General features: G+C 46.8%; 1 protein-coding gene across 2 annotated transcripts in view; it reads right to left on the bottom strand.

Moving 5' to 3' along the window:
- The window catches only part of MBOAT2 (membrane bound glycerophospholipid O-acyltransferase 2), a 121558-nt gene extending 106941 nt beyond the window's left edge, over window positions 1-14617 (bottom strand). For both annotated transcript variants that reach the window (XM_080814700.1, XM_080814701.1), the window contains exon 1: window positions 14426-14617. In XM_080814700.1, the coding sequence (XP_080670826.1) occupies window positions 14426-14500 (75 nt within the window). In that variant the 5' untranslated portion in view covers window positions 14501-14617. The remainder of the gene's footprint in view (window positions 1-14425) is intronic.
- Between the last annotated feature and the right edge of the window lie 8290 nt (window positions 14618-22907).

Raw genomic sequence — 22907 nt, 5'->3', positions numbered from 1 at the left:
CTATGGAGAAAAAGAAGGCATAAAAGAGAACCGGGGTATCCAAAACATGTTTTGTTTCTTGCTAATTAAACCTCAAGTCAACAGTCTTCATAAGAACGTTTAAGAAGAGAATTCCTATTGTTTTGAATCTATGGAGGGAAACATGTTTGCAGAGTTAATTAGAAGACATCGTCCATCATTTTCAGGAGTTGAAGACAAAGACATTCTCAAGACTCAACCGGATTACAGTCAGGTTTAACTCGATGTTGGTATTAACCATTCAGCCATTAGGCATTTGACCAAAACGGTGATTTGAAAGACCCCTACTTTAAACACCATCGTGGATGGCGTTTTTCCAGCATGTCATCCCTGCTCTTCTCGTGTGCCCTTTTTTTCACAGCTGAACACACCATCGGCTGTGTACAGTGAGGCCACGGGGTCTAAAGTGGCATTTGGGACGTGCCCAGTGGCTTCCATCATTGTCTCGAATGTATCATGGATAAAAACATGCTCCATTACTCGACCAGTAATTTTACTTTTTAGCAGACAGTAATAAATAATAGAGGCAAAAACCAATAAATCTGCCAACAAGCATGCCAACAAGCATGCCAACGATGCAATAATCCGAAGAGGGCAACGGCTGAAACGGAACCTCCAGACGTGGGACGCGCGGCCCCAGGAGAGCCGCGGGTGCTCGCGCAGAAGGCCCTGCTCTCCGGATGAGAAGACCTGGGGTGCTGATGCCTAAGTTACAAAGCGCCGTTGCTCATAAGCCCACCCTGTAAAGAAAGAATGGAACGTCCCCGATGACCCAACAGGTCACCATGAAGAAATGGGCTTAAAGAGAGCATTTCTGGATTATTTCAGGAAGTTTATGGGCCCCAGGATGGCAAGCTCCGTCGCAGCTGCCGCCATCCCGGAATGGAACGGACTGCCCGAGCAGAGGCAGCAAGCTCTCCATCAGAGAAGGGCCCAAGGAGAAGCCAGACGGCCACCCGCCGGACACGTCCCAGCGAGCCATCCTCACCAAAGGCACCACGGTGGCCATCGCTCCCGGAGGGCTTGCTCTGAGGGACAGATAAAGCGAGGCTCAAGTGACTCACGTGGCTTGTGACACTCCGTGGCAGAACCACAGCCTGAACCCAAGCTGGCTCCGGCACCTATGATCTTAACCGCTGGAATCTTAAACGAAGCATGCTGGCTTGTGAGCCAGCGACACCCTGGGACCCTGCCCACGCCCTCTCACTCTGCAGGACGAGGCCCCACGCGCAGCCTGGCCAGCAGTCAGTGTTTGCTGGAGGGAGCCTGCCCTGCTTTCCTTCGAGAACAGTTTCCTCCACTGCATGCCGCACAGTCTCTCCAGGATGCCAGGAAAATTCATCCTTCAAGATTCTGTCTCGAGTGTTACCCTGCCTGACCAATGTGAACCCGAGTGACAGCTGCTTTTCCCTAGCTGATTCCAGAAGCTGATGGACCCTGCTCGGCTCTTCCGCAGTCACAGAACTGTCGCTGGATGTGGCTGCCCAGGGAGACGGCACTGACCAGCCCCCAGCCCCACACCCCAGCCGTCTCCTTGCTGTGACCTGTAGCCATGTGACAAAGCTCTACAAGAGGAATGTGAGTCACGGTGGTATGTATGTGCCACTTCTGGCCCACAGCTGTGACCACATGGGTTCTCTCCCCCGGAGCCCTCCAAGTTCTCCAAGTACAGTCGCCAGGGCAGTGGCAGTGACATCACCTGTGAACTCACTACTCTTGCAAATAAAATCATCAGGCCCCAGCCCCGGCCTAGCGAATGAGAAACCCTATTCCCAGGGCCCAGCAGTCTGTGTTCCAGCCAGGGCAGCGGGGCCTCCTGAGGCCACCCCAAGCTTAAGGACCACCGTCGTAACCGCGCCAGCCCCAGCCAGGCTGGCGGGAAGCCCCGGGGGGAAGAACACCGTGTTGAGAGGAGGGCGGGTGTCCGCAGGACCAGGTGCGTCACCATCCTCCAGCCTCGACTGTCTGCGCGGACACTGTGACGTCAGGAAAAAGAAACTCCGATCTTTGAGTTGCTGGCTTACTGCTGGGACTCTCGGTTGCAGCGGCCTTACCCAGACTAATTCCAACATCTCTCCTCTGACCCTCGTGTGCTGTAAACACGTGTCCCTCTCCTCCTGCTGCACGAGGAGCTCCAGAGCCAGAACCGCTGCTTACCCGTCTTCATACCCAGGACCTGATAAACCCCTGGCCTATATTACATACTCAGTCAACCACGATATCTACTTACCCCTACCTCTCTTTACTACCAAAACGGTGACTCCTGACACCAGGAGTGATACCATAACCAGTGACTTCCCTTTTGTTTCTTTTAAATATTTTATTTATTTATTTAAGAGAAAGAGCGCATGCACAGAGGGAGAAATAGAGGGGGGGAAGCAGGCTCCCTGCTGAGCAGAGAGCCCGATGCGGGGCTCAATCCCAGGACCCTGAGATCATGACCTGAGCCAAAGGCAAACACTTAACCAACTAAGCCACCCAGGCACCCCAGCAACTTTCCTTTTTTAAAAAATGTTCTAAAAGTTGGGGCACCTGGGTGGCTCAGTCAATTAAGCATCTGCCTTCGGCTCAGGTCATGATCCCGGAGTCCTGGGATGGAGCCCCACATCGAGATCCACATCGGGTTCTCTGCTTGGTGGGGAGTCAGCTTCTCCCTCTCCTCACCCCCTGCTCATGCTCTCTCTTGCTATCTTTCTTTTCTCTCAAAAAAAAAAAAAAAAAAAAAAAGTCCCAGGACACCTGGGGCTCAATTGTTAAGTGTCTGCCTTTGGCTCAGGTCATGATCCCAGGGTCCTGGGATTGAGCCCCACATGGGGCTCCCTGCTTAATGGGGAGCATGCTTCTCCCTCTCCCACTCCCCCTGCTTGTGTTCCCTCTCTCACTGTCTCTCTCTGTCAAATAAATAAATAAATCTAAAAAAAAAAAAAATCCCAAAAGTACCAACATTCACTGCAGACTACAACCCTACAATTTATACATTTCCATATCATTCTCAAAGGATACCAGTTTGTCAAGGTTTGTCTTCTACATGACTCCTACCTAGTTTACTTGATTCCCAGTTTCAGAGAAGGCTCTGGATTTCGGTCGCGGTCCACCTCCCCGGGATAGGACTTACGGTAGTACACAACACATTCGGCTTTCCCTTGCTGTGCCTCTCCCTGTCGCACGCGCGGCTGGTTGTCCAACACAGGGATAGCGGATCCTGCTAATCCGTGTCACCAACTGAGCCAAGGCGCACTGACCTACAGGGCGATCTTCATTTCACAAGAACCGAAACTTCAGTATCCTACATTTACCTGATCTAGAATTATGGACAAAATAAGGAAATGCAGTTTAACATTTTCATTATTTTCCAGAGGCCCTTGCTTTCAATAAAATCAATACAAAAAGCAAAACAACCCAGAACCAGTCTTGGGCTCTGTTCCAATTTATTTTGTCTTTGCTGAAATGGTCCCAACATCCTCTTGTCTTTAATATTCTGAGGATTTTTTTTTTAAATCTACTCAAGTGTTGGCTACTGAAGTTACTTTATAAATTACTTTATAGTCCTATGTGGTAAACTCTGAGTGCCAAAAACCTTCTTAGAACAGCGTATTTCTCCATTAATTTATATTTCCTGTACTTTAAAAAAAGAAACCACTTTAGAATGGAATCCTTCCAATCCATATTGAAAATTTTAACAAATATACAGTTTGACAATGCCCCAAATTCCCTTTCGGTTGTGACGAGTGTATCAGAATTTCTATTCAAACCCAATGGAAGGCTGAAGCTCAATTTTGTGATGCCAAATACACCAACGTTCCTTTGCTATGGGATTTAACGATATTTTACAAGAACGAAAGGAAAAGACACACTAGTCTGATACTCTAGGAGAAGTACAGAAACCAGCTCATAGCAGGATTACGGTCTTAGACTAAGGACCCCTTAACTATCTCCAAACACAGGCAGGACCAGCAAGGGAAGCTCCACCGTGCCCTCCACCTTCATCTTCTCGGCTCTACTAAGACACCCAGTCTTCATCATTTCTATTCTTGGTAAGCAGCTAACATGAACAGCTGTACCAGTCTTGTATTAGAAAAGGCACGCTAAGACTCACAGTGAGGCAACTGTAGATTAAACTTAAACTCCAAAGCCTGAACAGTTATCACAAGACAAAATACTCTGGCCAAAATTCAACGCACACTCCAAAGAAACTGAAAAACTGGTAGGGGCTTGTAAAGCAATCAAGACCTTTTCAAATATTATTCTTTATTAGCTAGACATTCTTTTTAATGTCACACCCCATTAAAAAGCCTGGACAACTTAGATCAATTAATCACTGTAAAACTGGATCTGCAAAAAGAATGAAATGATAGTTGTGTTGAGATTCCAACCGTCCATCTCTAAAGGGATATTAACTTTCTGGGGCGCCTGGGTAGCGGAGTCAGTTAGGCGTCAGACCCTTGGTTTCCCCTCAGGTCGCGGCCTCATGGCGGTGGGATGGAGCCCCACGCTGGGCTCCACACTCAGTGCGGAGTCGGCTTCGGTTCTTTCTCCCTCTCTCTGCCCCTCCCTGCTCTCTCTCTCTATCTCAAATAAACAGATAAAATCTTCAAAAAAAATTAAAAATAAAGGGATATTGATGTTCAAGATTATTTCCATGATGTGACCTACTCCCAAGGGAGAGAACTAGTTTGGGGAAAACTTAATTTGAAATTCTGTTGGCCAATTTAAGGATGAAATTGCCAAGTGATGAAATCTAAGAAGTACTTCTTTCAACTACTGTGTGACAGAGTTCTCCAGCCCCCTCCGGTCCTGAGGGCCAGCGACAGTTGTCATCCAGGCTACTCTTGTGCCAGGGCAATAAACTTCAGAGGGGACTGACCACCGTCCACTCTCAGAGAAACCGCTACCTACTTCTTAATGGCCAATAAGCCAAATCTGGCCTACATGTGTTGTTGGAGCTCAAGAAAAAGAAAGGCTATTTCAGCCAAAAAATTTTTTTAAAAAATCACAGAAATCTAGCATTCCAGTTTCCCTTGAAAAATCAACTTTGGTAACCATCAGCAAAAGGGAGTGAGGGCTTTCCTTTCAGAGTGGGCATAGGCTTTCCAGATGGCCCGTTGTCCACACCTCGTAAAAGGGCCGCATCACATCGACACAGACGTTCATTCACATTCCTTGCCTGGTGCCCTCTAGACATCTGAATTTGGATTTTATGTTGGCACTAATTCCCCTGACCTATGACCTGGTCAACTAGAGGGCACCTTCCAATAAACAAAAACTCCCAAGGTTTACTCAAAGTTTAATGCTGGTCTCTCGGGCAATTCTGCTTTTATACGATGAATTTCTAGAACTTCATTGCAGGTCTTTACATCTGTCTTTGAAATGTAATATTGTTAAATCAGAGGCATTCAGTTCAATCACTACTGGGCACCCACTAGACAATGGTTTCGCAAAAAGGCAGTCTTTCCATTCAGTTTTAACAAGGATCTGTCTGAAACTAATGACATACTATACCCTAACTAACTGAATTTAAGTAAAATAAGTTTAAAAAAAGAAAAAAAAACAACAAGGTATCACCTAATTATCTTTCATGTGTGTAAATCTACATATAATTTAGTTTCAAAAAGAAAAGGGTTGGGGGGGAGTGGCCTAGGTGTCTCAGTCGGTTAAGGGTCTGCCTTCAGCTGAGGTCATGATCCCAGGGTCCTGGGATCAAGGCCTACCTCCAGCGGTCTGCTCAGTGGGAGGGTCTGCTTCTCCCTTGGCCTCTGCCCCTCCTCCCACTTGTGCTCTCACTACCTCTCTCCCAAATAAATAAATAAGATCTTCTTTAAAAAACTGTTAACAAGAAAAGGACTTAGAATTTGTTTATATAAGCAGAGAGCTATTTATTTTATTTTAATATACATGTATGTAACTGAGTAACTTTAATATATCTAAAATTATATATTATCTGTAAGTCTGACCTTCCACAAACACCTCCTTTGGCCCAGAAATCCTCTAAAAACTAAGAAAGTTTCTGTGGGATTATGGATTAAAACAGAAAGTATGTTACATTTTTGTCCAGTGCCTAGATAGGAGCAAAGCAAGCTGCTCAGAGGCCCAGGCTTTCACAGAACAGTGAGGTCCATCTGGCTGGCAGCTGGGGAGTCCCCTAAGTTCTGCACCCCACAAGGCCACTGGCTGACCCAGAGGATCCGTCTGCAGCAGTGTGGACACCTGCTGCAGGCCAGGCTTCCCTGGATCGCCTGGCTCCGGGCCCTGGGGAAGACAGCATCGCAAAGGAGCCCTCCTGGAAGGAGAGCGGGCAGGGCGGGGCACCAAGAGCCGCAGGCCTTTGTTCTTCCTGAATAAAGACAATTATGCACTCTGAAGGCTTCCTTATTCTGAATCTCTTGATAACAATGCTGATAAAGCTTCTCTTTTCAATCACCCCTAATCACCCCTTACCACTAGACCCTGTAATCTTTTAGCTGAGAATACTGGTACCTCTCATGGTTATCTTCTTTCCTTTTGAATAATCATCACAGTCCTCCAAAATTCTCCAATGCTTTACCAGCCGCCTTGTAAGTAACCCTGATGAAGAAGAGAGTCAGCCAAAAGGGCGGTGCAGCTCGCTTCGAACAGCGGATCTGCGGTGCGGGCTTCAGTGAGCCTTGCAACGCACGCCCGGGACGCTCAGGCCTGTGCGGCCACTAAGGGGCATAATGGGGACCCACTGGCGGAGACCAAGTCGGGGGGGGGGTACCTGAACGCAACCTGGGGCGCTCCTAGCCAGCTGGGCTGCAAAGACAAGGAAGGGCCCCATCCAGCGAAGGGCCACCGCTGATTTCCCAACACCCCCCCCACCCCTCCCACCCCCGCACTGAGCATCCCCTGTGTGCACAGTGAGCCTCCGGGATGCCAAACACACCCCACAGGGCACTGCCCGCCTGTGGCAGCATCTTACAGAGCAGGCGGCTGCCGCTTGCAAGAGATCGGGGGATGGTGGGGCCGCACCGCCCAGAAGGGAGGACCACGATGCCTGTCCGGGCTCTTCCCCGCGGAGTCCCGCCGACTCCAAGGTCAGTCTACGCCAGCACTGACTGGTCCTGAGCGTGGGGGACACAAGCTGGTGTCAGAGGAGGCCGCTGTGCTCAGGCATCTGAGAGCCCAGCGGCGAGAGGTGAGATAAGCAGACACAGTAACTCGAGGGAAGGGGCTGGGGTCAGGGCGGCCGAAGCAGGAGGGGGCGTGAGGCAGGTCCCCGGAGGCCTCGTCCAGGGGCGGCCACATCTCCCGGAACCCGAAGGGGGATCCTCCTGCCGCTGCCGCCTAGAGCTGGAAGGTGCTCACGTGCGAGAAGTGGCCGGAGGAAAGGGGAAAGGCCCCAGCATGTGCCCAGGAACTCCTGCCGAGGAGAGGCTCCGCCGAGTGACACACGGTCCTGCCGGGCGGCAGAGCAGGATCCGACCCCAGCTCCACCACCACTTGTCGCCGGACCTTTGGCCTCCCGCGGCCCCGATCGGGGGGGGGGGGGGGGTGGAGGGTCCCCGAATAGTGAGAAAGAGCTAGCAGCCGCGCGGGAGACGTACCAGGCCTGTGCTTCGGGGGCCACGTGCTCAAAGGAGCAGCGCCCTCACGGGGCACGTCTCCCCTTCAGGAAAGACCCCACGTTCTGACTCCTGACGGGGTCTACAGGAGAGTCACCAGCGATAAAGGACAGGGTCGAAGGGAGACGCGGACACGACTCAACAAGACTTGTCTGCTTCCGAGCCCGACCGCCTGGAGGACACCATGAATTTAATTTTTCCAAATCTTGTGATCGTATGGTCAACGGCACCATGACGCTGCACTACATTTCAGAGTTTATCGTCGAACGATTACATACAATGTTTAAATAACATCACACTTTTATAGCCTTTCAGTCACGTGGAGACCCTTGAAAAGCCCTCGGACGCTGACGGCGGTCGGAAGTAGGGAGTGAGGAGGAGCTCGCTCAGAAACTCGGGTTCCCTGGCCCTCGTCCAGGAGGCTCTGCGTAGACCCCGAGAATCTGTATTTTTTAACAACAATCCCGAGTGACTTTTGATACAAGCGATCTCAGGGCCACGCTTGAAAAGGCACAGCACGGCGCAGGCCAGGAGCTGTGAGGAGTGTCACCCGGGGAAGTACCTGACGAGGGCATTTCTTCAAGTTCACCATCGGATTCGCCTGTTAGCGTTGGAGGCAGAAGCCGGATTACAATGGTTGTACGAGTGAAGATGGAAACAGCAAGAATCAACTCTTCTTTCAAAATGTGTGACTGAGAAGAGACAGAAGGAGGCTGTGCGCTGAGGAGACTGACGAGCGTTTTTATTTGTATACGGCAGGTAGAGAAATGAGTGATGCCGCAAAATACTTATTAGTAATCACACTGGTGTGGGTATTTGAAAGCCCTCCGGACCCATCCCCCCCCTTAGCTCCACGCCCCCAAAGCATCAAGCGCCCTCTGAAGGAGACACCAGCAGGCCAGGGAGGCTGGGAGGGGCGCAGCGGATTCATCTCCCAGGCTCCTTCCTCAAGTTCAGCGGGGGAGGCCACAGCGCCTCTGGGAGCAGCCCCTAGGACCCCCCCTTGGGGTTCTGCTCCTTCCCTCTCCTTGTCTCGCTAGGCCCAGTGACACTGGTACAGGGGACTGTACTATTCGGTGCTCATTTCCCTACGCCTGCCCTTATCTTAGTAAATAGTTCTGAAGGTCTCCTTGGTTACCCAGTTCAATCCGGCCGCCACCAGAGCCCGGACTGACACACAGAACGCGAAGCAGAATAAAGGCCAGAAGACTATCAGATCCAAAATGCTTTTGTTGTTCAAGTAAGAAATCAGTCACTTCAGATGGGATTCAGAAAAAGATTTATACGCGAGGCGTACTGGACCCGGAGCTGGAAGAATGCTTTAGGATTTGGATAAGCCCAGGAAGAAGAAGGGACGCGTCATTAGGGCCGAACTGCTCAGATCTCCTGAATCCTGATTCTATCTCTTCACGCATCAGCTAACCCCCCACCTTTCCACACCCCGCGGATGGACCAAAGCATGACTTCAGGCTTCAACCAAGTCACTCTTAAAATCATTCAATGATCACTCTGCTGAGCACTGTGTTTATGGCTTGTTTTATTTATTTATTTTTTGGCTTGTTTTATTTTTAAAAAAATCCTGTCAAATTCCATCATGATGGAATCCCACCTGTTAGCAGACTGCGGGCAAAAGCTGTGTGTATGTGAGTTGTTTTGATTATTTCCCTGGAAAGTCAGCCCTGACGGACCACACTCAGCAGAGACGAGGGTTATCTGTACCTGTCAGGGCAGCGCCCACACAGGGAGCTCAAAAGAGGGGGACAAAGAACTCCCGAAGCTGTGAAGAAGCAGAAAAGCCACTTCTGACTCCAAATTCAAAACTAGATTTTAATCCTAATTTAATCACTGTGTGGGCATAGGACTGAACCTCCACCTCATACTTCCCTTCCTAAAAAGGAAGTCCCAAAGCTTAAAACCGGAATACACGGGCACAGATGTTGACTTACATACACTTCACAATCTGTGGGGAGGAAAGGTGTGTCAAACGGGTATCAGGAGCCCAGCGCCTCACACAGATCATGTGTTTTAATCTTCACGATAATCTACGAGTAGGTGTTACTTATTTATTTTACAGATGAGGAGACTGGGGCTTAAAGAAAAACACAGTAATTTGCCAAAGAGCCCAGGGCCAGCCGAGTCTGGCTGCAGATCCGGACCACCACCGCACCACACTACTACTTCCTACAGATAAAGGGACAGAATTTGGGGAAACCAACGTTAACTGCATTGTTTGGGGCATGTGGTTATTTTGCTTCGCTGCCTCAGATGAAACACAGAGGCCGTTTCAATTCTTCCTGTTGAAAACGTCTTCAAAATTTATTAGTCCATTTTCCTCCCTTAAGTTTTTATTTATAAACTCGGTCCAGAAAGAATTTGGGGCAGCTTCGTCAGTTAACGAAACAAACACAGAATCATGGAATTTTAAAACGGAGCACAACACACATTTTACACAGAAGGAAACTCATTTATGTAAAGTGACATATCTAAAATTAGTTAACTGACAGGGCCTAAAATACAGACTCAAGATTCCGCGTTCCATATGCCTTCCTTATTAAAAGGAATCGTCCACAGCAGATTGTCTCAGTATTTTCTGGGTTCTCATGATGAAGACTGATGCTCATTACGGGTGTAAAAGTAGACAGGACAGACAAATGAGTTAAATATTTATGTCCTAAACCTAAAGCATTCAAATGGCGGCTTTAAAATAAAATTAAGCCTTGATCTACTTGTTCTGTTGCTACTCACCTTCTTCCCCCTAAAAGTCATATTCCAAAAAAGGCCCAATATTGAAAACTCCACTTACTTCTTCATCTGTATAATGGGGTTCGTTACTGCACAGACCTGTAGGAGGATTAAATAAGCTAATGTCTTGAAATACGCCTTTCCCCAACGTATTACTTCACTGGATGCCTACATCATGGGGGGTGGGGGACTGGATATACTTAAAAGGTCAATCGACAAACTGACCAAAAATGGAACCAGGATTTAATAAGCCTCCATCCACACTTCTTTCTCTCTTACAGACACGCACGGTTTTCCCTATTCCAACCATCACCAACAGCACTTCAGTGTCTGCGAGGTTCTTTATCTCCGTTCTCTCCCCGCAAAATACACGGGCAACCCAGATCTACAAGAGCGATGTACAAAAATGATTTGCCACGTGTTAAGACTATAAACTAAAATTGACCTTTCATTCTAATGGTTAATACCATAACACGGATACCATAGACATAATATATGTGCATATGGCTGAACTGTATCAGACCTTGAATCTCATCTGACTACACACAAGGCATTGCGAAGCTCAGGGAACTCCTACAGGGTGGTGAAAGAGGTTTGTATGCTGTAAGGTGTTACCCACGGTAATCATTACCTGACTTTGCAGGATTAGCTACAGTAGGTCAGCCTCCTTCCCCCACCCACCTTTTTCTCCCTCGTCCAAACCTTTCAAAATTCCTTCAAGTCTCCCTCTTGCCCTCTCTCCCCGCCCAAACAGCTCTGTCCATCATCTCTAACACAATGACCCTGTCCCCAAACAGGACTGGCTGCCAAGAACGCCAACGCGGATACCCTGTCGCTGGGGAAATGTACTCCAGTTTCACAGTATCACTACGCTATCACACAGCATCATGGGCAGTAAGGACAGAAAATGGAAAAAGGGAAAGAGTAAAGTGAAGGAGGACAAGAGGACGGCAGAGTAGCCTCAAGCTGGTAACTCAGAGAGCTCGGTCAGTCAGATGTATTAGAACGTATGATATGATGAGATTAAAAAAAAAAACCACTCTAAAAACTAGGTTGTTCTGGGACACATAATTATTCTCACTTTGGGGTCTTTAAAGAATTCACCACACCAGCAGCTAAGAAAGAGCATGATTACATTCAGTGACATCTGATGGCTTCTCCATAGCGCGTTTGGCCCTTGTCTTGGGACCACTCTCCCTCCGTCCAGATCCTCCTCAAAACCTCTCTCTATCTGCCCTCTCCATGACACAACCTAGAAATAAAGTCACCTGGAATGCACGGCCTAGAAAGGGGAAACATCAGATGCTTAAGGCATCATTTACCCTCACTCCATATTGGAGTTAATATTTTTATTTAAATTTAAGGCATACTGAGCAAGTACTATGGTTACCTCAAGGTCACTCTGCAATGCTCAGGATTAACCAACCCAGGAGTCTAAGGCAGAATCTTCCGCTCCTCTCCCTCGCCTGGTCTTACTGCAAAACATGTCTCCATTCTCTCTTAACTGACACCCCGCAATGTACATTTGTAAATTCCATACAGACCAGGATCTCTATTGTTTCATGAATTCTACACTCACTCCTATACAATAGGGAAACGATTTCTCTGGCCCTAAGGTCCTTTTCTTCCTCTGACATTCAACAACTGCCCTTATAATTTCCTACATTTTCAAAACACTGTTAATTAGCACATACCAAATTAACATACTAACAAGTTATATTTTTACACTTTTCATTTCCTGATTTGTCTTTTTCCTGTTGAATCACACTATTTGATTACAAGTAATTCTTGGGCTTCCTCCCAACTTGGACTCAATTATTTACATGTTACAAAAATTTATTTCTATTGTGCTCGATTTTAAAATAATGATTGAATGACTCTTTATGCATCCAATTTACAACATGACTTTTTAGTTGTTGCAAGTTTTCTCTGCAAAAAAGTCAATTCTTCAGTGCTTCAAAGAAATATTTATTATCACTATAAAAAGTTAAGGCATGTGTGATTATTAAACCAAATTCTTAAGATTTGCTTAGAGAAGAGGAAACAACTCAAAATACAAATGGCTGCAAAAATTCAGAGCGAACCCAAAGGAATGAAGGTTATCCACGATAACAAATGGAGACCCACAGATAAGAAAGAAGTCAAAATTTCAAGTCCTGTCACCTTCCCATAAGACTCCTGTTTATTTCAGTACTGAAAAGAACTTGCTCTGGATTGCTGAGATGTTTACATGAGTTCACTAATATTAAATCGCTTAAAAAGTTATAAGCATTATATAAATTAAAAGGTATTAGCATAGTGAAAAAAATCATCGTGGTGGGCAGAGAGAGAAAGAATACACCTGCTCCCTAAAATTAATGAAAAGTCATATGGCGACAGATGGTAACTACACTTATCTGGGGAGCACTGTGTAATGCACAGAATTGTCCAATCACTATGCTGTACACCTGAAAAAAGTCTGAGGACTATCTCCCTTGCTCCTCATCATCAAAAAAATTTTTAAACAAATACGTATCTTGAATTTGCGGATTCCCTGGCAACAACCTACTTTAAGTCGGGGGTGTAATACACTAAAAGGTCATACAGCAGTTCAGTTTCGAAAAGTGAGAATCCTCCACAGGGCTGAGAAGATTAAACAACAACAACAACAAAAATCCTACGTTCTGATCAGTTAGTTTATTAATAAACAGAGAAGAGGACCTTCTTCCAATATATGATTAATTTCACTCCTGGTACTTTATTAGTCCAGTATGTGTTCTAACGGTTGCTCAAGATCTGTAAGGGATAGCTATTTTACCATGAATCAAAAATTATGACTGAAATAGAAGTAAGGGATTCCAATCCAAACAGAAAGGAGAATTTCTTATATATTCAGGCACACTTCAGTCTTTAAAAAAACAAAAAACAAAAAACCAGTAGAGCACAAAGCAAGTTACTGTCCTAATACCAGGCACAAGAGTGGTTTCCCATCCTGCTGCCCTGACACAGAGGAATCCTGCCTCGTAAATGATATCCCGATGACAACAAATGACAGCCACACTCTCAAGGAAAGGACAGTGAACCCGGATCCCTTGTAAAGTGCAAACACGCCTAGATCCAGCACACCTGAGATAATTCTAAGCCAAAAATTCAGTTAATTACCTCTAGCCTGGGGCTAGAGCAATTACCTATCCCCACCGCCTCCTTTCCCAACAACTACCCTCAATGTCACTCGGAGAAAATACTTCTAAACTTTTTCTGAATAAAAATGGCGCTGCTTACCCCATCACAATACTGTTTATTTCTCAACAATCCTAAGGCCTTTCACACAAACTCAACCGGCCTCATCTAAATACCGCCCCCCTTCCCTACACAGTGTCTTATGGTTTTTTGAGGGGTGGGACAGAGGGGTAAGGTGTCTCCTTCCAACTACAAGGTTGCAACTTTCTCAGCTAGGAACCCTGGGATTATTATCGCACTTTGACTTTTCTTCCTAACCTCTGCCTTCCCCGCAAACTGTTGCCTCTCCGTGCAACAAGCCACACTTCAACGCCAACTGTCCCGAGGTGCAGGTCGCAGCGCCCTAAGGCGGCCTCCCCCACGCCACGCTCGCGGGTCCAGCGCACTCTCCACGAGGTACGTCCATCCTGCTTCCCCGTGGGGCATTCGGTGCCACGCGCGCAAGACACAGGCACCCCGGCTTCGCCGAAGCACTGCCGTTCTACCCCATCTGCACCGGTGCCCACACGCAGTGCAAGTGGCTTCGGGACTCGGGATCGCCCAGTGCCCGGCGCACGCACGACCGGGGTCGGTGAGCCGCCGTGGCGGGCAGCAGGGGCAGGCATGCACGCGCGCACGTCGGTGCCCGGAGCCCCCCCCCCCCACCCCCGAAGCGGCACGGGCACGGCCGGGATGGGGGCTGGGTGGGCACGCCGGGGAGGGGCGGCCGGCGCGAGATGGCGCGCGGACAATAACAGGCGGGTCGCCCCCTCCCCTCAAGGGGCGGCCCCCGCCGCAGCCCGTGTCCCGCGTCCCGGCTCCCGCGCGGATGGCACACGGCCGGGGAGGGGGCGGCGAGGGCGCGACGCCAGCAGGGCCGCCTCGGGTACCTGGTCGATGGGCAGCTGCACGGCGTTGCTGAGGGGCTGCAGCAGGGTGGAGCCCGTGGTGCTGGTGGTGGCCATGGCCGGCCTGGCGCTCCGCCTGCCGCGCTCCGGTCGCCCGCGCCGCTCGCCCGCGCGCCGTGCCGGGCGACGCCGAAGACGGGGATGCAGCCGGCGCGCCTGCCCCCTGGCCGCCCGCGGTGTGAGCGGCGCGGGGCGGGGCCAGGGAGGGGCCGGGGGCGGTGACCGGCTCGGCCCTCCCCCAGCGCCCCCGCCCGCGCCCGCGCGCCCGCGCCCCCGCCCGCGCCCGCGCCCGCGCCCCCGGCCGCCCGCGCCCGCGCCCGCCCCGCCCCCTGACTTCCAGCAGCTTCCAGCGCCCCCTCCCCACCTCGCGCGCCCTCGCGCCAGACAGCCCCGCCGCCCAATCGCGGCGCGGCGCCTCGACGCCCGCAGCCAATCAGAGGGCGCCGGCCGCGCCGCGCCCCACCCCTATCTCAGGCCTCGGCGAGGGGCTGAGGGGCGGCCTTGCTGCGGCGAAGGGCTGTTCGCGGGCGGCTCTGCTCGGTGCGGGTGTGGGGACTTCGCCCTGTGACCCCTATCTTCGTCCTTCCCGACAGTCGGCGGACAGCCACCGTTCTCTAGGGGGAACCCTGGAGAACAAAGGGGAACGGGGTGGCGGCCAGACAAAGGGGCGACGTGAGGGTCGCCGTCGAGCCAGCGCTGGGGGAAGTTGGGGACAAAGCCTGGTGGCTGGGGAGGAGGAGCGCCACAAACCAAAAAAACTGACCTGGATAAGATGTCCCTTTTTCTGTGGGAAGCCCAAACTTGAAGCCATTCCCTGTCGTGTGTGCCTCTCGGTCGCCCCCAAGTCCCCAGGGCCCTCCAGGGCTGAGAGACCCAGCGGTGCAGCTGGACCCAGGGCGGTGACTGTTGTCACCTGAACAGCTCTTGGTGGCCAGCCGCGGGTCACTGAGGACCCACCTGACTCGGAAGGAACGGCTGGTTTGCTGTTTGCGCACACCCGCAGTACACCTGCGGGTCCGTGTGTGATGGGACGGCTGGTGTCATCAAAGTGAACCATTTGAGTTCCTTGAAAATGCAAGTGTCAACCTTTGTTTAGAAGGCTTCCGAAGGCTTCCTGGAGGAGAGTATCAGGAAAGTGCAAAATGCAACGATTTAACAATCTGAAATTTGGGGGAGAAACAGCTAATCGTCAGAGTTCAACTACAGTTTAAACATCACTTTGAGGGGCGCCTGGGTGGTTCATTGGGGTAAGCCTCTGCCTTCCGCCCAGGTCATGACCTCAGGGTCCTGGGATCGAGCCTGCATCAGGCTCTCTGCTTAGCAGGGAGCCTGCTTCTCTGGCTACTTGTGATCTCTCTCTCTGTCAAATAAATAAATAAAAATCTTAAAACCAAAACACCACTATGAATGCTTTAGAGGTATTGATGTTCGCAACAAACCATGGGACATAAGAACTATTACCACCCTCAAATCGGATTAAGTCACAGAGAAGTTCAGCGTAAGTTCCCAAAAGAGCACAGCTAATAAATAAATAGAGAAAGGACTGAGATCCAAGTAACATACTTCCAAGTTTATCTTTTAAACACGAGGCCCTCTTCTTCACTCTTCAACCCAGTCCAGACATTGTCATCAGCTATCAGGAGCTCCATTTGCTAGATTACTACCTAGAGTCTTGGACGAAGAGGCAGCACAGATGGGAACACGTGCGCCTCTGAAAAAGCCCTGCACCTCAGTTGTCGCTCTGAAAAGGAAGCAGTTGCACTAATAGGTTCAATCCCTTCCTGCCTGACATTCTTTGGTTGTTAGGTTAGCTTAATCCTAACAACCAAACTGATTAAAGGACAGAAGGAAAAAGCAAAATGCCAGGACCTTCATTCTCCCTCGGGTAGTGTTCCAATGGGAACTGTAATCAATTAGAGAACAGACCTATACAATGGGCTGCTCATTAAAATATATTGTGCCAATAATCTGGGGCTCTCTGTTAATGGAATGTTAGAAAATACTCTCTTCCTTTTCTCCACTGTGGGAAATCGTAGCAAAAGCATACAGGTGTCTGAGCATACAAACTGATGGAAAAATTAAAATACCATTTAAAAAACTCCAAAGGTGGGTGTTGGGAACGTATTGCAACCTAAATAAAGTAGCACGGAGATACAGTCTCAGGTATAGAACAAATCATGTCTACAAAGAGGAGTTTTCTTAGACTGAATTTTTATCCTAATAGGATACAATACACCTCTATTTGGGGTGACCACGTATCTACAATAGGGAGGACTTTAGCCATCTGGAAAACTTGGCTGTGTCAGAGTTGTAAAGCTATAGGTAAAATAGAGTGTAATATTAATACTTAGATTTTGGAGTCAGACCTAGGTTTTTGGCTGTGTCTGCCTTTGATTAGCTGCAAAATTTTGGGCTACTTAACCTTTTAAAGCCTCAGATTCCTCGTATACAAAAAATGAGGATAATAATGGCACCAAAACCATGGGTTATGAGGTTACTAAAGCTTACCTACATGATGAAGAGCTCAGAGCTATGTGTGGTATATGGTAAAACCTAAGAAATATTAATTACCATCCAAGAAATGTAATTCTGAAAATGGAAACTATTTTTCTCATACTAAAAATACCCCACCTTCATGTTTTTAATGAAGAAACTGAGGCCCGTATTTTGAGCTAAAAACTCAGTGATGATAGCAAAAATTTGATGCAGGCCTTCTGCCCAGTCTGCTAATTAGGCTACAAGCTCTTAAACTGTGATGAAGGGGGAAAGAATTGAACTAATGATATATAATGCCTCGCTATCCTACCTCAGATAACATCCACCTTATAAGAGTAATTCTCACATTCTTCATTCTTTTTTTTTTAAGATTTTATTTATTCATTTGACAGAGATCACAAGTAGGCAGAGAAGTAGGCAGAGAAGCAGGCAGAGAGAGAGGAGGAAGCAGGCTCCCCGCTGAGCAGAGAGCCCGATGCGGGGCTCGATCCCAGGACGCAGGACGCCGAGATCATGACCTGAGCCGAAGGCAGAGGCTTTAACCCACTGAGCCACCCAGGCGCCCCTCACATTCTTAATTCTTAAAAAGGAAAAAAAAATTATGGAGTACACGCTATGTTCATGAACTTCGTGGGATATAAAAATCAAAACAACAAACAGTCATACACAAAACAGAGAATGAAATGCTACAGGAAAAGTAAGAAATAAGGTCCTCTAATGTTAAAATCAAAAGAACACATCCAGAAGACAGAAACTTGACTGGAAGTCAAAAGACCCAAGTGTTAGTCCTGACTTTTCCACTAAATAACCATGAACTTGAGAAAACTGCTTAACTTTTCTGTACCTTGAGTTTCTCATTGTTAAGCTGGATAATATAACTTTGTCCTAGCTTTCCAGGAGCATTCTGACTGTCCAGAATACTCTGGATTCAGAATTGACAATAGGCTAAATTATTTTAAAGGTATTAGTAGTATTAGTGTTAGAAATAATAACTCATAGGGAAGAGGTTTTGATACAGCAACTACCTTTTTTTTTATTTTAATAAACATATAATGTATTTAACAAGAGTTACTTAGACCAAATTGTAAGACCACTGAGCAGAGTTCACATATAATAAAGAGTCTACCTTGCTCTGCCCTCCTAAAATGGCTATGGTAATTAAAGACTGCTAAAATGAAACTAATTTTTACCTTTGAATAAACCACTCAGAAGAAATGAATAATGAATAATCTGCCAGACTGCTTTTGTTTCATAAAAATGGTATGTGTCATGAAAGGAGAGTTCTTAGGCCATTATTCTCCCAAGTCTATGCTCTTATGTCTTGGAATAACTTGGAGGATGGAGGGCATTGGACCACACACATAATAAAAGCCCCAGTGAACTGACTGGCCTCTTTAAGCACTTACAAGCTAACCCTAACAGACCAAAAATCGAAATTCAGGAAGTCACACTTTAAGACCTAACAGGTTTCAATTTGGACATCACAAAGTACACTGAACAAGAGGTAACAAACACAGGAAACCGTAAATGTAGGAGATGTGCCCTGAAGTCCCGGCTCAGCTGATTTCTGGCTCTACCACTTACGAGGCCTGGAACTGAATAAATTGCTTTGGTTTCATTCGTGTACATATTAGGAGATTTAGAAACTAAATAATTTCATGGGTGCCTTCTTTGTCTACAATTATATGATTCCTGGGGCGCCTGGGTGGCTCAGTCGGCTAAGCGTCTGCCTTCAGCTCAGGTCATGATCCCAAGGTCCTGGGGTCAAGTCCCCGCTCAGCGGGGTCTGCTTCTCCCTCTCCTGCCCACTCCTGCTCTCTCTGTCTGTCTCTCTCTCCCTCAAATAAATAAATTAAATCTTAAAAAAATAATAATAATAGGATTCCCAAGAATTTCTAGATTTTTTCTTGTCTCCCTAAGCCTCCATTTAGTCTAGTTTATTTGACTAAGAGCTGCAAACAAAACTATTACTCATCAGTTTGAGAATTGCATTGCTTTCCAGTTGGGGCGCTGGTTTCGGAACTACCTCTAATTTATTTTATCTCTAATCAAACTTTCTTCCTCAAAATGTCTGTGATTTTCAGTGGCCTGTGATGACTTCTGCATTGTATCTTTGCATCTCGGCAAAACATTCTGTTTTCGTCATAGGTTCATTCAGCTTTTTCACCTTTACATGAACGAGACAAGTCTCCATAAAAAGACAGCCTCTTAGTGCTTATTTACTTTAAGTATGCCATCCGAAACCCTTGTCCCTAGGTATTTAAAAACAGCATACAAACTCTCATGCGTCCACATGTTTGCGTAATGGCATTTGTGTCCAAATTATGAAACACGTAAAATGTAAGTCTCAATACCCACCCCAGATTCCATCCTAATTACCATCATCGCTGGGAACACTGGCTGCATCTACCTGGGGTACTACCCTGGGCAAGAAGGCCTCAGTTCTGCTTAATATTTCAGGTTATTCCTGTTTACCTACAATTATAAGGAGAGTTCCTTTCCTTAGATATGTTGACATACCGCTGCTATTCTAAAGAGTGTAGTCTAACCAGTGGAGAGGAGTTAGACCCTCCCCTTCTGTCACCAGCTCTGCGACAAAGAGAAAGCCTTTGGTGATTCTCCAGCGCACCAACGTTCTATGTGGTCCCCCAGAGGCCTAACACTTTGAGCAAATTTCCCTCTTCGTGGGTAAATGTGCCAAAGAACATATTGTGTTGTAGGTATTTTCTGCTCAAACCCTTCCTCCATTTCTGTCATTTTTCAGATGCTGGGTTTTGCTTCACGGATTACAATGCTGAAGCTAGAGTCCTAAGCAGTAAGGAATTAAGAATGAGAATCGTCCCTACATATAAAGTCTGTGGTTACCACATCTGACCTAGTTCCCTTGTCAAAGGACTTGCTCTCCTGGACAGATGACTCTTCTGGTTAAACATAAGGTACGTGCTAAGGCATGCTTTGTAATCAGATAATGGCCTGGTTTTTATTTCATAAAATTATCTTTTAATCTATTTTCCATTTGAATGCTGGTAGCTATTCTCTCTTATTTGTGTTCTTATATGTAAATTCTGATCTGGGCTTTAAATGCTGTATATCACGAGACAGTTCCTATTAAAATCACAACACATTAGGGGCGCCTGGGTAACTCAGTTGATTAAGCCTCCAACTCCTCATTTCGGCTCAGGTCATGATCTCAGGGCTGTGAGATGGAACCCTGTATCAGTTCTGCACTCATCTGTGAGTCTGCTTCTCTCTCTCTCTCCCTGTCTCCCACTCCACACCCCACCCCACCCCACCCCCACCCCTGCTGTGAGTCTGGTTCTCTCCCTCTCTCTGTGTCTCCCACTCCCCACCCCACCCCACCCCACCCCCACCCCTGCTCACTCTCACATGCATGCTTTCTCTCTCTCTTTCTCCCTAAAATAAATAAATCTTTAAAAAATAAAGTAAAATCACAACACATTAAAATAAAGTGGAAATCTGAGGTGTCTGTCTAGTTCAGTTGGTAGAGCATGTGACTCTTGATCTTGGGGTGATGAGTTCAAGCCCTCTGTTGGGCATAGAGTTTACTTTAAAAAAAAAAAAATCGAGGGTCGCCTGAGTGACTCAGTGGGTTAAGCCTCTGCCTTCGGCTTAGGTCATGATCTCAGGGTCCTGGGATCGAGCCCCACATCCGGCTCTCTGCTCCACAGGGAGCCTGCTTCTCCCTCTCTCTCTCTGCCTGCCTCTCTGCCTACTTGTGATCTCTCTCTGTCAAATAAATAAATAAAATCTTTTTTTTTAAAAATCGAGTTATAATTGACAAAATATTTTAAAAGATCAAGTGGAAATCTGTAATGAAAGAGGTAGTAAATGTTCCCAAGGTAGCTTCAACCAATTGTACTATTAGATTTATAAATAATGAGTTGCCACTTCCAAAATAAGAATGTAGATCAGGTGAAAATACTACCAGCGGAAGCTCCTTTCTTAGATTCTACATTTGAAATATTACCCCTAATTTTGGTGAGGCATTGGGAGGGTAGGATTACAGAAAGTACCAGGTAAAGAAGTTGGGCACTGGAACCAGATTTCTTGAATTTGAAGACTACTCGTTACTTATATGTTTGGGGCAAGTTATTTAACCTCGTTGGGCCTTGGTCTTCCCATCTAAAACATGGGAATAATAATGACTCGTGCCGTTCAAGTCACACGATGCTTGTCACACCATAACCCCTCAAGAAACATTAGCCATCACCACCTCCGTCATCATCATCTTCTTCAGCATTGTTATTGTAGGAGTCTCTGGGCTCGCATCGCGCAGCCACATTTACAAGAGGAGCCACAGGCCAAATAGAAGTGTAGATTCACAACGAAAAGTTTAGTCGGCTTATCCCTCCAAATTGAGAGGGAAAATAAAACACCGAGGACTAACATTTGAAGTAAAAAGAGAACATCAATTTATTTAAAAATTTTTTTAATTGTTTTAAGTTTTTATTTAAGTTCTGGTTAGTTAACATACAGTGTTATATTAGTTTCAGGTGGACAATAGAGCGATTCAACACTTGCGTACATCACCCGGTGCTCATCAGGAGTGTCCCTTACATCCCCACCACCTGTCTAACCCCTCCCCCACTCACTTCCCCTCGGTGACCGTCAGTTTGTTGTCTAGACTTTAGTATTTCTTGGTTTGCTTCTCTCCCTCTTTTTTCCCTTTGCTCCTTTGTTTCATTTCTTAAATTCCACATATGAGTGAAATTGTATGATATTTGTCTTTCTCTGACTTATGTACTTGGCAAGATTTTTTCTTTTTAATGGCTGAGTAATATTCCATTTTATATATATATATACATTGTATATATGCATTTTATATATAGATAGACAATGTGTGTGTATATATATATATACACACACACACACACACACACATATCTCACATCTTCTTTATCCATTCATCAGTCCATGGACACTTGGGCTCTTTCCATAATTTGGCTATTGTAGGTAATGTTGCTATAAACATCAGGGTGCACATACCCCTTCTAATTAGTAATTTTGTATTTTTGGGTAAATACCCAGTAGTACAATTACTGGATCACAAGGTAGTTCTATTTTTAACTTTTTGAGGAACCTTCATACTGTTCTCCAAAGTGGCTACACCAATTTGCATTCCCACCAACAATGTAAGAAGGTTCCTCTTTCTTCCCATCCTCACCAACACTTGTTGTTTCTTGTGCTGTTGATTTTAGCCACTCTGACAGGTGTGAGGTGACACCTCGTTGTGGTTTTGATGTGCAATTCCCTGACGATCAGTGACTTTGAGCATCTTTTCATGTGTCTGTTGGCCATCTATATGTCTTCTTTGGAAAAATGTCTATTCATGTCTTCTGCCTATTTTTAAATTGGATTATTCATTTTTAGGGTGTTGAGTCTTGTTTTTTTTTTAAGCATTTTATTTGTTTATTTGACAGAGAGAGAGCACAAGCAGGGGTAGCAGCATAGGGAGAGGAGAAGTAGGTCCCCACTGAGCAGGGAGCCCGACGTAGGGCTTGATCCCAGGACCCTGAGATCATGACCCAAGCCGAAGGCACATTCAACAGACGGAGCCACCTACGTGCCCCAGGTGTTGATTCTTTCTAAGTTCTTTATATATTTTGGATACTAGCCCTTTATCTGATACACCACTTACAAGTATCTTCTCCCATTCTGTAGGTTGCCTTTTAGTTTTGCCAATATTTTCCTTTCCTGTGCAGAAGCTTTTTGCTTTGATGTCACCTCAATAGCTTATTTTTGCTTTTGTTTCCTGTGCCTCAGGAGATATATCTAGAAAGAAGTTGCTGTGGCCAATGTCAAAGAAGTTACTGCCTGTGTTCTCTTCTAGGATTTTTATGGTTTCTGGCCTCACATTTTGGTCTTTAATCCATTTTGAACTTATTTTTGTGTATGGTGTAAGAAAGTGGTCCAGTTTCATTCTTTTGCCTGTTTCTGTCCAGTTTTC

Source organism: Martes martes (assembly GCF_963455335.1).
Source record: "Martes martes genome assembly, chromosome: 9".
In the NCBI taxonomy this organism is placed as follows: Eukaryota; Metazoa; Chordata; class Mammalia; order Carnivora; family Mustelidae; genus Martes; species Martes martes.
This window is presented reverse-complemented; position numbering and strand designations above follow the sequence as displayed.